Source organism: Prionailurus viverrinus, chromosome B4, assembly GCF_022837055.1.
Source record: "Prionailurus viverrinus isolate Anna chromosome B4, UM_Priviv_1.0, whole genome shotgun sequence".
In the NCBI taxonomy this organism is placed as follows: Eukaryota; Metazoa; Chordata; class Mammalia; order Carnivora; family Felidae; genus Prionailurus; species Prionailurus viverrinus.
This window is the reverse complement of record NC_062567.1, coordinates 119,686,524-119,702,547: the sequence shown is the minus strand read 5'-3', so window position 1 is coordinate 119,702,547 and position 16,024 is coordinate 119,686,524. Positions and strand designations below refer to the sequence as shown.

The 16,024-nt window shown below is 41.2% G+C and overlaps 1 protein-coding gene across 8 annotated transcripts in view; it reads right to left on the bottom strand.

Moving 5' to 3' along the window:
• DRAM1 (DNA damage regulated autophagy modulator 1) overlaps positions 1-16,024 on the bottom strand; it is an 84,880-nt gene that overhangs the window by 38,549 nt on the left and 30,307 nt on the right. For 3 of the 8 annotated variants that reach the window (XM_047867179.1, XM_047867182.1, XM_047867184.1), the window contains 3 exons: positions 12,507-12,565; positions 8,464-8,556; positions 5,557-7,880 (listed from right to left, as the gene is read on the bottom strand). In XM_047867179.1, the coding sequence (XP_047723135.1) occupies positions 7,836-7,880; positions 8,464-8,556; positions 12,507-12,565 (197 nt within the window). In that variant the 3' untranslated portion in view covers positions 5,557-7,835. Of the gene's footprint in view, positions 1-5,556; positions 7,881-8,463; positions 8,557-12,506; positions 12,566-13,425; positions 13,671-14,436; positions 14,490-16,024 lie in introns of those variants that run through there. The other 5 variants (XR_007154054.1, XR_007154053.1, XR_007154052.1 and 2 more) reach the window with 4 other exon arrangements.

Genomic DNA, 16,024 nt, shown 5'->3' with positions numbered 1-16,024 from the left:
TCCAGTCATGTTGGCATTTTGTTAAAATGCAGATTTGGACTTAGTGGGTCTGGGGCAGGGCCCTAAAATTCTGCATTGCTATCAAGCTTCCAGGTGATGTTCATGCTGCTGGTCCCCGAACCGCACTTAGAGCAACGAGATCAAAGAGTGTAGTGCTTCTCCATAGTACGTTTTACAGTAGTATTCCCTTGGCTGTTTCTCCATTCCCTGTAAATACCTTGAGGCCAGAGCCCGTCTTATTTATTGTCATATTCCGTAGCCTAGCATTGTGCCAAGCCAGAGTAACTCTCAATAAATGTCGACAAATGAATAAGTTAATGAGCTCACAGGCTGGAAAAATAAAAAGGAACCAGATCTGTAAAGAACCTCACAGACCATACTAGGGGACTTATGGGGAGCCACTAAAGGATTTCAAGAGGGTTATATATATCATATGTGTATGTGCAATGTGTTATAAAGGACCAAGACTGAGATCAACGAAACAATAGTGAGCTACTGTACTAGTCTAAGCAAATGATTATGAAGGCCTGCACCAAGGTAGTGATGGTGGAAATAGGAGAAAGAGAATTAAAGACCATAGAGATGGGTTGATCAGACATTCCAATTGCTTCAGACAGATCCAGTTTATTCTAGGTACAATTGCCAATAGTGTCCCTTTCATTCCCCCAAAATACTCTGGTTTGGCTAAACCATCTGTTCACCCTGTACATAGGAGATAAACTTATTAGAATATGAGGTCAGGTAGGGAACAGAGTAAGAAGTCTAGGATATGGTTCTCAAGTTTCTGCCCTGGGTGACCCAGTGGATGTTAACACCATTTACTAAGCCAGGCAGCCAGAAGGAGAAGCAGTGGGAGAAGTTTCTTCTTAAAATATAAATAGTTAAGTCATATAGCAAGTCACTGAAAAGTGTTAAGTAAATTGCAGTAATTTACTAGCATGAAAAAATTACAAAGGAGGCATACAAATGGTTGGAGTTTTGGAGAATACCGATCAAAGGGATCGCCAAACTGAGAACGACATTTCTTCCTGAAGCTCTGAATAGAGTTAGTCTCAGAGCACTTTGTTAGGAAACCTGCCCTAATTTGCCACTCAGGCCAATGGCAGATGGGAAGTCAAAATGGCCAATTAATTCTGGGTTTTGTTTCTCTGCATTTGCTTCCCTTCAAGTCACCTATGTGTCTACTCCCAACAGCCAACGATCTTCAGGATGCCCTGGATCACATTTGAGCATAGTCATTTAGAGTCCAGATAATGATGTACGACGCTAAGGCTTAACTAACTGAGTCAGAACAACACATCTCCTGAACATGAAAATGTTCTCTCTCATTTATAGGCCACGTGACCCACGATCCTTACTAACCTCTGTCCACACTTGCCAACACCTCAGCTTTTTCCCCTCTCCCCCAACATGTCAACAACCAGGTAATTATTTAATAAAACTCAGAACATACCTTTTCTTCTTCTCTTGGCCAGAGAAACCTGGGATTTTCCCAGTTTCAACTTCAAGGTGGCTCTTAAGGGTTCCAAGTGCAGTCAAGCAGAAGAGTAAATTCACCCTCGAGAGCCTTTTGAGGGAACTTTCAAACAAAACTGTGACTTTTCAAGTATTAAGAGGAAATGACAGACTGAACTAAGCTCAGGATTCATTTTAGTACACGTGTTAAAGGTTATGTTAGCAGCTGTCAAATTGCTGGCCAGCTCTAAATACATCACTCTTCACCTTAAATCAGATGTCTTGGCTGGTACCAGGAACCTGCTCCTCGGGGCCGACCCTGAGCAAAAGGATCACTCACGAAGGTGAAGTCTGTCTTCCAGGCATTCTTATCACTGGTCCAATATCATTCTGATGGGCAAGAGACCTGGAACCCAGGACCCCAAGTCCTGAGACCATTATGGTTTCCTGCTGCTGTTAGAGACCCAGAGAACTCTGACACTGTGGGGGAAGCTGTGCATGTGGTGGGGGGTGGGGGAGCTCTGGACTTTCCACCCAGTTTTCCTGTGAACCTAAACCACTTTAAAAAGTAAAACGTGTAAATATTTTAAATGGCATAAAAGGGGGTTGCTTGGGTGGCTCAGCTGGTTAAGCATCTGACTCTTAGTTTCAGCTCAGAACATGATCTCATGGTTCATAGGATCCAGCTCCATGTTGGGTTCCACGCTGATAGCACGGAGCCTACTTGGGATTCTGTCTCTCTCCCTCTATCTCTCTTTCACTTTCTCTCTCTCCCTGCCCCTTCTCCACCCACACGCTCTATCTCTCTCTGTCTCTCTCTCCATCTCTCTCTCAAAATAAATAAACATTTAAAAAATAGCATAAAAGGTACATTTAGGAAAAATTAAAACCTATTATTTCTAAATAAGTTTTTTTCAGTTTCTCAAAGCTGGAGTTTCCTCTCTCTCTTTGTGGCTCCTGCATTGCTGTATCCCCCACCCACTTGGGCCATTCCACAATGACCACCAAGCCAAGGGGTCAGGGAGGGCCAAAGGATCTGTGAATTCTCCCTGGTGTTCGGTCATGAGTCTGTCTGCCAGAAAGGGGAAAAGGGATATTGTGATTGATGACTGAGGTCTATAAAAGCAAAGTATTCTCAGAAGAAAGTGTAAGTGAATAGTAGCCCTTCAAAGAGATGCCAGAAAGTGGGTAGAAAAAGCACAAGATTAGAAGAGGCAATGACAAAAGTGCAAGATCACAATGAAAACCCCAAGTGAGATGGAGACACTTTTGACCATGAAAACCAGAAGACCATGAAAACCCTTTGGGGAGGAGAGAGAAGAGAGTCCTGCTGTCCACAGAGAGGGGAGCAAACAGCCTTGCCCTCCCTGCCTTAGGTGCTTAAATAAAAAGGGGGAACAAAGAGGGAGAGTGTTTGTAGAAGAACAGTGACACGGTCAGCCTGCCTCTGTCCCACACCATCTACCCCAGAATCCACATCTGTGCCTGTCGATGAATGGCTGACTCACCCCTGCAAAGGTGAACTTACAATCAGCATCCTCAGTTTAGAAGGAAGGGTAAAATAGTTGGAAAGATTTCCCAACAACAAAAAAAATGATCAAGTAAAAAGGTTCTAAAGGCAAGATGACTATATTTGCCAAATTACAAACCCAGTTCCCATTTGTCCCAGCATTCCCGCTTATGGGAATTTCTCCCACAGATTTCCTCGCACATGCATGAAATGATGTATGTACAAGGTCATGCAGGAGTCTGGGAACCACACGATAGCTCATCAAACAGGGGACTTGTTAAATAAATGATGGCACAGCCACACAATGGAATACAATGCAGGTGTAACACAGAACCAACTAAAAAAATAAGTAAGCTCTCTGTATTGACAAGGAAGCATCTCCAAGACCCATTGCTTAGTCAAAAAAAGGAAGGCTCAAAGCTGTCGGTACAGTATGCTACATTGGGGGCAAAAGTTAAAAGGGAAACATTTAAAAAAGTGTTTCCGCTTGTATTTTCATAAAAAGTGGCTATCTGCAAAAAGAGAGGTGTATGGAGTAAGTGTGGACAAAGGAAGAGTACAAAGGCTTTTCACAGAATACCTTTTTATTTTGTTTTGATTTTTGCATCCCCTGAATACTATTACTGATTCAAAAATTTTTAAATAACAAATGGTTCAGGAAGTAAGGGCTGGGAGTGGGAGCAGCTGAATCCCCGCTTATCTAGAAATTATCTTTCCACCCCAGGATGGTAAGGCCTATCAGTCAGGGCTCTTACAGGGCTATGCATCAGAAATCCTTATCAAGTTTATCGAAGTTAAAAAGACTCTGTCAACTCTTGTAACCGAAGAGTTCAGAGGCAGAGCTGGCTTCAGGGACAGTGGGGCACAGAGCACTCCTCACTGCCGAGGGACTAACTGTGGGCTTACTATGTGTCTGATGGCACCCTGGCTCAATTCTCAGAGCAGATGGTTGGTACCTCATTCAGCATTTTCTGGGCATCGATTTTGGAAGTCACCGCCACCCCCCAGTATGGGTCTGGCATCCTGCTGCCCTTCGCTTTAGAAGATGAGTCTCCTGGGGGTGACCAAGGAGAGCCAGAAGCTTCTCCTCCAGGGCTTGAGGCTGTGGTTGCTCTCTTATGCAACAGACAGGACGCAAATGCATGACATTCCGGCCTTGAGAATGCCGGGCGTTCAGAGCCAGACCAAGAATATGTGTGTGGGGAGACGGCTGGGCTTACTGACTTGCCAGAATCAGGGAGTGGGAGAGAATGGGATGCCACTTATCTCCCTCCCGCTCCCCCTTCCTCATTCCAGGGCCCAAACACCACACCAGCATGTCTCCAACTGAGCGAAAGAATGAGAACATGGGACAATGCCACATGCAAGGGATGTTAGGAAACCCAAACACGGCACAACACTGATGTACTTAATTTGGTTTGTGAAATGCAATTTCTGTGGAATCCTCCGTTAGTGTTAAAAAAAAAAAAAAAAAAAAAAGAAGAAAGAAAAAGACCCACTTGATCAGAAATCAGGAAAACAAGGGTCCCAGACCAGGATCTGTTGCCATCCCACCGTAGAACCTCTTGCATATCACAGAGCTTCTCTTTGCCTTAGTTTCCTCTTCTGAGAAATGTGATAATTGACTGGTTGACCAGACACATGGGGGTGAAATAAAAACACAAAAAGCTTGAAAGTATATAACTTTGAAGTTAACTGAAGGCCTGTTTGTTACCTAAGTGGCTGATGTTTACTTTTTTTTTTTTAACCTGAAAAAGTTGTCAGCGAGTATAATTTGCTTTACTTGGAAACAAGTTGTCGTGTGGTACCACCCAAGACATCTGGTGTGGGGGTTTGGGGGAAAGCTTTAATTCCATGACGGAATCTACTGCTTTGTGTCTGTCCCAGATCCATTTCCCGTTCCTTTCTTCTGAAAAACAACTTTCACCCACCATCAGCCCAGCATCTCAGACACAGTTGACCTGTCCAGAGGTGGACAGGTGACACAAGGCTGACTAATCAGAGCATCATACTTCCCTGAGCTGGGCATGGGCATGTGACCCAAGCCAGCCAGTCAGAGATAATGAGCTTTAATTCCCAGGCTTTTGATGGAACTATTGAGAAGTCTTCTCTTTCTGCTGGACAGGTTGTAGGCCTGGAGCTTCTAGAAGCCATCTCACTTCCACCGGGGGAAAACCTGCCTGAGAATGATGTCAATAGAGAGAAAAAGCAGAGCCGCAAGAGGGAGAGAAGAAATGGAGTTCTGGTGCCACTTTCAGACCAGCCATCCCTAAAGCCCGCTGTACCCGTGGACTTCTCAGTCACTTGAGTCAACAGATGCCCCTTTCTTCCTCAACAAATTTGAGTTGGATTTCTGGCACCATCAACTCTAAGAGTCCAGACTGATATGAACTTCTGATACTAATGTTTGAGTCTCTACAAAGATGAACCACTGTGCCCACATGCAAAGCTGTAAGAATTAAGAAAACATAGAGTTTAAATTCTACCTCTATAGAGTCCAAGTGGAGCTAGAATTGTTCCCTGGATATACATACTTCATGGTAGTACCTAGTCAACATGTTACAATTGAACAGAAACACAAATTACTAAAATAAAGAAATATTTCATTTTATTCTACTCTTTTAGCCAAGAGGGCCAAGGAAATGCAAAGTCATGGAACTTAGAAATAATACCATAAATGTGGATGAGACCAGCTTTAGGGGTTTCAGGGAACCAGCAGAATGTGATTGTCTGGAGTGATTTTTGGCATTCTCAGTTTGGCAAGCCAGGTGTACCGTTTTGTCTATCCCACGTAACAATTTTGGTGGTAACTGTCCAGGTTGAAGAGAGTTGGCATAGGGTCGTGAAGCCCAAACAACTGAACTGTTTACAGTACACAAAGCAAAACAGTCAACATTACTGAGTGATACAGACCATTTGTTTATCACTTAACTAGTAAACCAGTGTAAATCTCACTATGCAGCACTACAAATACCCCTAGTCATTCCTTCACTTGTTCACTCATTCATTCATGCATTCATGAGTATTTATTGAGCACCTGCTCTGTACCAGGAGGCATCCTGGTAAACGCCTGATTTACAAAGATAAAGATCAAGGCACATACTCTGCCAATCTATCTCACGGAGAGATACGGACATGAAGAATAATAATGCATCATGAGAAGTGCAGATAAGAAAAGTCTGTTCAAAGTGAGTCCCAGCTGAGGACTCATTCTCCTACAGGTTTCACAGCACAGGAATGTGACATTTCCCCCCCATCTTCAAGATAATGAATGCTTGCCAGAGCTTCAGTCAGTCTTTCAGTTCCAGTGTTACTATGGGGACCCACAGCATCACAACAAGTTGTAACAGACTCAGACATGGTTATCAGGTTCTCACTGCTGAATACAGGCAACACAGTTTGTTGTTGCTGAGGTGGCCGACTGCTTCATTCACTCGGTAAATATTTATTGAAGAGCCATGATGTGTTCACCACTCCTGGATTCCCTCCCAGGCTGTCCAAGTTCTGGCCCTCGCAAATGAACTCAAGGTCTGGACCCACTTGGCCAGATGGAGGTTTGTGGTCTGGAGGGTCTTTGAAGGAAGGCCTTCTCTTCAGTTTTCAAACCTAAGCCTTAACATGTCAAGGCCCACTTCTTGTTCTGGAATGATTTGCTTTTCATTTGTCATTTGTGATCTGGGTGAGACGGTGGAGTGTGTAGGTCGTGTAGGTCTTAACAAAGGACCAGGTTCACATTTCGTGAGGTATGCAAACATCCAGCTACAGGCATAAAAAGAAGGACCAAATAAACTGCACCCTCTACCTTCTCCCCTCTCCTCTCTCAGACCTACATGCTCTTCCACAGGTTTACTGCCATGAAATAAATTCGAGATGTGAGTTTCAGCTTCTGAGTCAGACTATATATCAATTTATGCCAGTTACAACAAAGGGTGCCTTTACAAATGGTCTTTTTAATGCTTTTCACAGCTTGGCTTTTGTGGAGGGTTCGTATTAACCAGAGGTCTTCCCACAATCCATCTCTTCCACAAACGGTCCCTGAGATACTTTCCATCCTTGCTCATCCAGCAAGGACAATGATCCAGAATCCAACGAGGCTTTCTTGTCAGGTGCTTGTTTCCATTTTCTGGTTGTTCTAAGGTTTTTCTAATCTGCCTTGCTGAATTCATCCCACCTGGAATTAGGCCCACTATGGCATGCCAGTCAGCAGCAAGGGTAAACACTGTGGCTCTGTGGGCAGGGAGGCCCATGGGGGGCGGAATTTAAAACCTGAGGTCTTCTGTGTTCACTTAGAGTTAATGTGCATAGAGATAGTAAGGCCTTTCAGCAGAAGCATTTTGCTTAGTTCACATAAAAATCAGAGTATCCTTGATAGTGTTAATTTGTTAACTAAATCATTGCAATCATTATAAATCAAATTTTGTAAGTGTTCTCGTGATATAAAATTAGACAGTTCATGCTCTAAAAATAAAAATTTTAAATGAATATGCCCTGATTTTACTTCTTAGTGAATTCCTTATTTAGTGTATTTGCACCAATCACACACAAAGAAAACAAAACAAAACAGAATCTGTGCAAAAACAAGAGCTGTCCATTTTCTGTAACACCTTATCTTCTCTGTAATGAATTTGTTAATACAAAAAAGTGTCTACTTAGAAAATTATAAAAACATTGCTACGATGTCACAAATGCTCTACACTCACTATGAAAACATACCTTTGGAAATAGTACAACTATTGGGAGTTCTTAATGAAATTCAAGTCCCGGAGGTACTGCAGATGCATTCCACACAGGGCAGCATTAAGACCCTCCTCTGTACCACTTCCAGAAATTGCCTGCGACTTTCACTGAGTGACATATAATTCTTCTTTCTTCAAATATCATCATTGATTTCTGTGGATATCCTTAGGGTGACACTCTATTAAAGACAGAAGAAAAAGGTTTCAAAGGAGGTACATTGGTGCCAGCTATGGACTCCCAAAAGCTTTGCCCCACCCCTTCAGAGATGACCTCACTATGGTTTCTGCAGAGTTCGAGTTGGGTCTTAAAGAGTTTTCTTGGCTTTCTTCTATATCCTTTCAGCTAAGAATTCACTTGTTTCAAAATGTAAGATCTTCCCTGTTGTCAAACTCGATAAGGTCCTACCTTCTCTCTACCTTGGGAACATTTTCCACAACAAATTTTTGTTTATTAAATGGACATATTTCCTATTATTTGGAACTAGTAAATGAGGCCTTCAAAAAGCTAATAACCAAGATATCTGACTATAGGCATCTAGTGGCAGAGGACATATGAGAATTTCATTGTTGGGAGAGCTGTTAAAGATGCTTCCCTTAATATTTACATGTTTTTCAAACACATAAGGGTAAAAAGACAGATAGTGCTTTCTTAATTTTTTTTAATTTTTAAATTTTTATTTTTTTAGTGTAAGAAATGTTCTATGGATTTCTCCTAATCCTAATTGTCAGCAATTTATAACATTTGAATTGGTAAATACCTACCTGGAAATCGTGGATGAATGTTAGGAAGTAGAAAATAAAACCAAAGGCCACTGTCCATTCACAGATTGCACTCACTACGTGATATATATAATCCTAATAGCAACAATAAAGAAACAGAATTTAGCCTAAATACCTTCACCATACTGTATGTATTGAAATACAACGCTGGTCAGACCAAATGAAAACCTTGTCTGATGAGCATAAATCAACCCTTTGAGAAAAGGCAGTGAAAGGCCAGGGAGATGAACACCTGCCCAATGAGGGCACCTGCCCAATGAGAATGTGAATTCAATTATCCCAAAAGTTCTTGGGGCTCTCGTACACTCTGGTTTTACGACCTAGTCTGTACACTTCAAAAGGCAGAATAAGGGCCACAAAATGGCTGAGAAACATATTTGGACTCAAGGGAAGAAAGAACTTTCCATTCAAGGCATGACTTGCTCTCCCACTGCTAAGGAATCCCAAAGTTCAAAGGCATGCCTAAAAACATCTATCTAGTCAGCCTTTGGGCCCTTGTTAAAACAGAATGAGCTCTCGCACCTGGAGGAGACTGGCTGTCACCACTTGGTGTTACATTTCCTGTTACTATACACAATGTCCGTTTAGAACCTAATTCTGCTTAACACTGTAAGGTAAACACAGCCACAAAGCGCAGGCTAATGAGACATCTACACGTTAACTATCTTATTGGGGGCAGGGATGAAAGAATGGAAGGCTTTAATTGGGGGTTTCTCCTATGTGGGCCAGAGAATTAATAAAAATAAATGGGACTGATGACTGCAAAAAGAGAGGGAGGACTGACAGCCCACTCCTCATCGGCTCAATTCCGTTTTCCTCAAATAGGAAACTGTGACTCCAGTGTTGTTTTGAGAGATTCAGAAAAAAGCCTGTGTTTGTGTGTTTGTGTATGTGATCTCTCCTGATTTTTAAATGCGGTAAATTACTTTAAAAGCATTTTTAGGGGCATCTGGGTGGCTCAGTCTGTCAAGCGTCTGACTTCGGCTCAGGTCATGATCTCACGATTCGGGAGTTCTAGCTCCATGTCAGGCTCTGTGCTGACAGTGCTTCAGAGCCTGCTTGGGATTCTCTCTCTCTTGCTCTCTCTGACCCTCCTCTGTCCCCCACCACCAACTCTCAAAATAAATAAACTGTTTTTGTTTTTTTTTAATAAGACAATGATATTATAAGGGTGCCTGGGTGGCTCAGTTGGTTAAGCATCCAATTTTAGCTCAGGTCATAATACTGAAGCTCACAAATTCGAACCCCACATCAGGCTCTGTGCTGACAGCTCAGAGCCTGGAGTCTGCTTCAGATTCTGTCTCCCTCTCTCTCTGCCCCTCCCCCACACAGGCTCCATCTGTCTCTCAAAAATAAGTAAGCAGTAAGCATTAAAAAGAAATTTTTAAAAAATAATAAAATAAAATGAGACAATGATATTATAATTCTTACACTCCCTACCAAGTAAGTCAATGCACAGGAATGTCCTATAAAGTTTCCACGCACTCCACAGAAGTCTAGGGAAGTACCTAACTGATTATTCCATTCAGTGAATTAATGCAAAGGGTTTTGTGTGCATTCCTTGATATTGGGAACAGAAAGCAACACAAGCATAGCATGGTAATTTATGGAGTGAACAAAAATGTGGTACTTTTCATATTTTTAAGATAGAAGAGAAAATAAAAAACAATTTTCAACTGCCTGGGGGATATATATACTCTGATGAATCCTTCCCAGCAGCTGGTTTGTTTGATTTGTGGTGAAATGCCTCCCCCCAGTGGCTGAATGGTAAAAATACACCGGAAGCTGCTTGGCTGTGAGGTCTGGCTTTCAGAAGGGACTTTCTTAAAACTTGTGTCTGGATCATTATTTTCCTCCCCATCTTCAGTCTCTCTGTCGTCTCTTACAGGCTTCCTCACATGCCCCAGTCCTCTGCTGTGGAAAATCCACTGATCCCACTGGCCCTCTAGCCACCATCTTATTTCTCCCTTTCCTCACACCTCCAAACACTAGACTGATGAATGAATGAACCATCCCTCTCACCATTTCTTTAACCTCCTGCAATTGGCTTCTGATACCAACATTTTACTGAAACTGCCTTTTGAAAAACATCAGTAACTCCCCTGGTCCTTGAAAAACAAACTGCCATTCTCCCACTAACTCTCCTCTCCTGGGCATCATTCGTTCCCTATGTGGCATCTAGATGAGCCACCACTATGAGTAGCCAATGGCATGAGTCCATCTCAACTCCAAACCTTCAATTCCAGGTGTTCTGACATTTGGGCTGGAAATTACCAGTCCCTCTACCCTGTGCCCTGATGGTTCCCAGTTGACCACCCCCCCCCAGTCTAGTCCCTCACAATAACTGGACATTTCTCTTTAATGTTTCACTACAGCCTCAGATTCAACAATTCTAAAACCAAACCACCCAGTCCCCACCTGCCCCCGGCCATGGAATCATTTATTCCTGTTCAGGACCCTACTTCTCTCTGTTTATGGGGACAGATTCTTTGCTTTCCCCAAGATAACACTTGGAAGTCTTCTTTGATTCATGTCCTTCTATTCTCATTTGTCACTTGCCAGTACCCATTAAATATTTCCCCATATTACTTCCACCCTAGGCTAATTTTTTTATTTCCTTTTTTTTTTTTTTTAGTTTATTTATTTATTTTGAGAGAGAGAGGGGGAGAGAGAGAGAGAGAGAGAGAGAGAGAGAGAGTGTGTGTGTGCGCACGTGCGCACATGAGCAGGAGAGGGGTGGAGAGAGAGGAAAAGAGAATCCCAAGCAGACTCCAGAGCTGTCAGCATAGAGCCCTACGCGGGGCTTGATCTCAAAACTGTCAGCTGAAATCAAGAGTCAGATGCTTAACCAACTGAGTGAGCCACCCAGATGCCCCTTTTTTCATTCCATTTTTAAAAGTTTTAAATTTTCATTTCTATATGGTTAATATATAGTGTTATATTAATCTCAGGTGTACGATATAATGATTCAACATTTCCATACATTATTCAGTGCTCATCATGATTAGTGTACTCTTAATCCCCTTCACCTAGTTCATCCATTCCTCTACCCACCTCCCCTCTGCTAATCATCTGTTTATCCTCTATAGTTAAAAGTCTGTTTCTTGGTTTGTCTCTCTCTCTCTTTTTCCCTTTGCTCATTTGTTTTTTAAATGCCACATATGAGGGAAATCATATGGTATTTGTCTTTCTCTGACTTATTTCACTTAGTATATACTCTCTGGCTCCATCCATGTTGTTGTAAATAGCAAGATTTCATTCTTTTCATGGCTGAGTAATACTTCATTGTGTATATATTCCACATCTTCTTTATCCATTTATTTATCAATGGGTATTTGGACCACTTCCACAATTTAGCTATTATAAATAATGTAGTAAACATAGGGGTGCATCTATCCTTTTGAATTAGAATTTTTGTATTTTTTGGGTAAATACCCAGTAGCATGATTACTGGATCATATGGTACTTCTATTTTTAACTTTTTGAGGAACCTCCATCCTGCTTTCCACAGTGGCTGCACCAGTTTGCATTCCCACCAACAGTGCATGAGGGTCCCTTTCTTTTCACATCCTCCTTAACATTTGTTTCTTGTGTTTTTTATGTTAGCCATTCTGACAGGTGTCAGAACGAGGTGATATCTCATTGTGGTTTTGATTTTCATTTCCCTGACAATGAGTGCTGAGTCCCCTAGGCGAATCTTGATTTGAAAGCTAGAGAACTGCCTTCTTCCTGCTAATCTTCTTTCCACGTACTTGCCTATTCAAAAACTTTGCGTTAACTCCCCTCCTGCAAATATAGCCCTGACCACATTTATTTTCCACGCCATCCTGAAACAAACCACCCTCCATGCTGGAGGATCTCATCCTTTCTGCTTAACATTCTCTGCTTCCTCTGCCCTCCATACACCTTAATTCATACTGACCCCCTACCCTACCTCTTTTGATTAGGAAATTCAATTAGGAATTCAAAATTTTGAAAATAATCCCAGGAACCACGTTCAACAATCATAATGAGTTAAATTTTACCTTTTCTTTTGGATTCCATTCCAGCTTGGTTATAGAAATTAGTGAAGCACAGGCGATCACTAAAAAAAGGAGATTGTTAAGGAAAGTCCAGAAAAAAACCAGGTCTTTGAATGTTAAGACTATTCTGCTAATAATCATCACACAGGGTCAAAATATTAATACCAACATTTCTGTAATCAAACCAGTTATATCAGCTTCTTATAATCTCAACCCTTAAATTAGACTGTGATGGAAATACAGTCATTCCTTAGCACTACCTTTTCAGTTACGTATAGTAAAATTTTAATTTGTGGCTACATTATGCCCTACTCTGCTTTTTAAATTTTGTCAAAATGACTGACACAGCCATCCAGATACGTTCTTTTTGAATACTCTTCCCCTAAAATACCACTTTCCCTAAATAAAAGTATTGAATAAAAATACTCTTTCCCTAAAATACTATTTTCAAGACAACAGCTTTAAGGAAAGATTAACATTTCAAGGTACAAAAGCACCACAAACTACCAAGATTCGTCTACAAAAACAAGGTAAAGATTCAAACTCCTGTCTTTAAAAAACAGACTTTTCCCATCAAGTAATCAGGTATAAGCAGAGTCCTTCCTTCCTGGCCCAAAGGGTGTACAAATCAAAGAGATAATGTCCTACCTCTGACCTTAGGAGATACCCTGAGAGGCCAGTCAAACAGTGCCCAGGACTGAGGCCAGAGCCTCCGTTGACTGTCTGCAAAAGGCGGGACAGCCATTCTGATGGAGCTTAGAATGCAAAAGAGAAGGCTAGAGATGAGATGCTCTTAAAACGCTTTTGCAAACAGACGAATTCAAAGCTTAGAGTCAATGCCAAGTTTAGAACTTCCTCTGAATACAGAGTCAGCATCTCCTCTCCCTGCCCTCCCCACCCCCCAATATTTTGCAATTCTTACCACTTCTCGGCTTCTCAAAATAAAAGGAGTAGAAAGCACAGAAGATTCTCTGATCATGTCATTACCATATCTGTTTCTAATAGTTTAAAAGTCTCTTAATTCTTTGTTCTTGAGTCCTATCTTCTGGGCATCAGGTACCATGCTGGTGGGGAGGAAGGGGGAGATAGAGAAAACTCTGGAAAAACAGACTTGGTGTCAGCTCTTGGAAACATCACAGCCTTGTCGGACGAAGCCCAGGGAACGCGCTGCATTAAGACAGAAAAGAACAGGGCACAGTGATGACTCAGAGGGAAAACGATGAGTTCAGAGTGGAATGGGGTGTGAGGGGTCAGGAAAGGCTTCACTGAGTTGAGCCTAAGCTGAGTTGAGGCTTGAGGAGCTCTCTAGAGCAGCGTCACCCCAGAAATTAATGCCAGCCACATGCGTAATTTAAAATATTCTACTATAGTAGCCACAGTAAAAAACAAACAAACAAACAACAACAACAAAAAAACCTAAAAAGAACCAAATGAGGGGGTGTCTGGCTGGCTCAGTCAGTAGAGCATGTGACTCTTGATCTTGGGGTTGTGAGATCAAGCCCCCTGTTGGGTGTAGAGATTACTTAAAAATAAAATCTTAGGGGTGTCTGGGTGGCTGTAGGTTGAATGTCCGACTCTTGATTTTGGCTCAGGTCATAATCCCAGGATCATGGGATTGAACCCCACGCTGGATTCCGTGCTGAGTGTGGAACCTGCTTAAGATTCTCCCATTCTCGGATAAAGAAAATGTGGTGTATATATATACAATGGAGTATTACTCGGCAATCAAAAAGAATGAAATCTTGCCATTTGCAACTATGTGGATGGAACTGGAGGGTATTATGCTAAGTGAAATTAGTCAGTCAGAGAAAGACAAAAATCATATGACTTCACTCATATGAGGACTTTAAGAAACAAAACAGATGAACATAAGAGAAGGGAAACAAAAATAATATAAAAACAGGGAAGAAGACAAAACAGAAGAGACTCTTAAATATGGGGAACAAAAAGAGGGTTACTGGAGGGGTTGTGGGAGGGGAGGATGGGCTAAATGGGTAAGGGGAATTAAGGAATATACTCCTGAAATCATTGCTTCACTATATGCTAACTAATTTGGATGTAAATTTTAAAAAATAAAAAATGAAGTTAAAAAAAAAAAGATTCTCCTATTCTCTCCCCTGCCCCTCCCCCACTTGAGCATGCACTCTCCCCAAAATAAAAAAATTTAAAAAAAATAAAAATAAATCTTAATACATAAATAAAACCAAATGAAATTAATTTTAATAATATATCTTATCTAACTCAATATATCAAAAATGGTATCATTTCAACATGCAATAATATAAAGAAGTAATGTGACATATTTTATATTCTCCTTTTCTTTCTTCTTAAATCTTTGAAATCACTGTGGTTTTTACACTTACTGCACATCTCCATGTGGACCAGCCACACTTCAAGCGCTCAGTAGCCTCGTGTAGCTAGTGGCTACCATACTGGACAGCTAGGCTCTAGAAAACAAGGTGGAGGAAGATAATCCATCCAGGTAGAAGAGAACGGGTGAAAGCTGAGAACAGAAAGCAGGCAAGTCCAGAAGAAACAATGTAAAATGAGGTCCCAAATTATGGGTCTCAAGAAAAGGAACCTGGGCTTTATGCTGTTAGTGATTTTGTGAAGGTTTTGAAAGCTTTAGAAGCCAGGTGCAAGATGGATAGTCTCACAGGAAGGGCTTAGAAGCAAGATCCTAGCAACCAGCCTCACTCTCTGTTTCAGTTTCTTCAGTAGTCAAATAATGGTGTTTCACAGAAATACTGTAGTAAGGAGAGACAAGGGCATTTCAAAGATGCTTTGAAATCTTTGTAAAGAAATATAAATACCTTGCTAATGTTTAAGACAAAAGAACTCTTCATATGGATGAATTCATTCAAGTTAATTTAATACAGGGACATGATCTGTTTCTGTGGGAAAGCTGTCCCTTGGCATGGCTCATTGGAGCTGCCTAAAAATGGGAACTATTTGTGTGTGAAACTCTGATGGCTGAAAGCCTTATTCTGCTAAAATTCTCTCTAATTTTACCATCTAGAGATGTGTCTCCAAAGTTGGAAGCAAGGAAGGAACTTTGGTTTTAACACTGCAAACACTTCTATATACTTTACAACTAACACAAGCTAAAAGTAGTTATATTTGAAGACAAACATGAGTGTCTTCAATCCATAAATAGAACAAAGAATCGAGAAGGAACCATCTCTGGAACAAGGGTCTGCATTTTGTTTAAATTTCTCAACACTAGGATTTGCTTCCTCTGTACTTAGAAATTTTGTAATCAAAAATTTCCTTCCCTAAGATGAAAAAAACAAAACGAAACCCAAAATCACACTTAGACTGTACATTTTGTACAGCTTCTAGTTTAAAGGAGAATCACAGAGCTTAATATTTAGAAGCACATGGTGCATTTTTACTCAAGCTTGCCCACTTTATACAACTCAATCCAGACTAACAAAGTTTCCACTAATTAAATAGTTTTCTATTTTTCTACAATCTGACAGGAATCAACATTTTTTGATGCCTCTGCAGTTTTCTCTGAT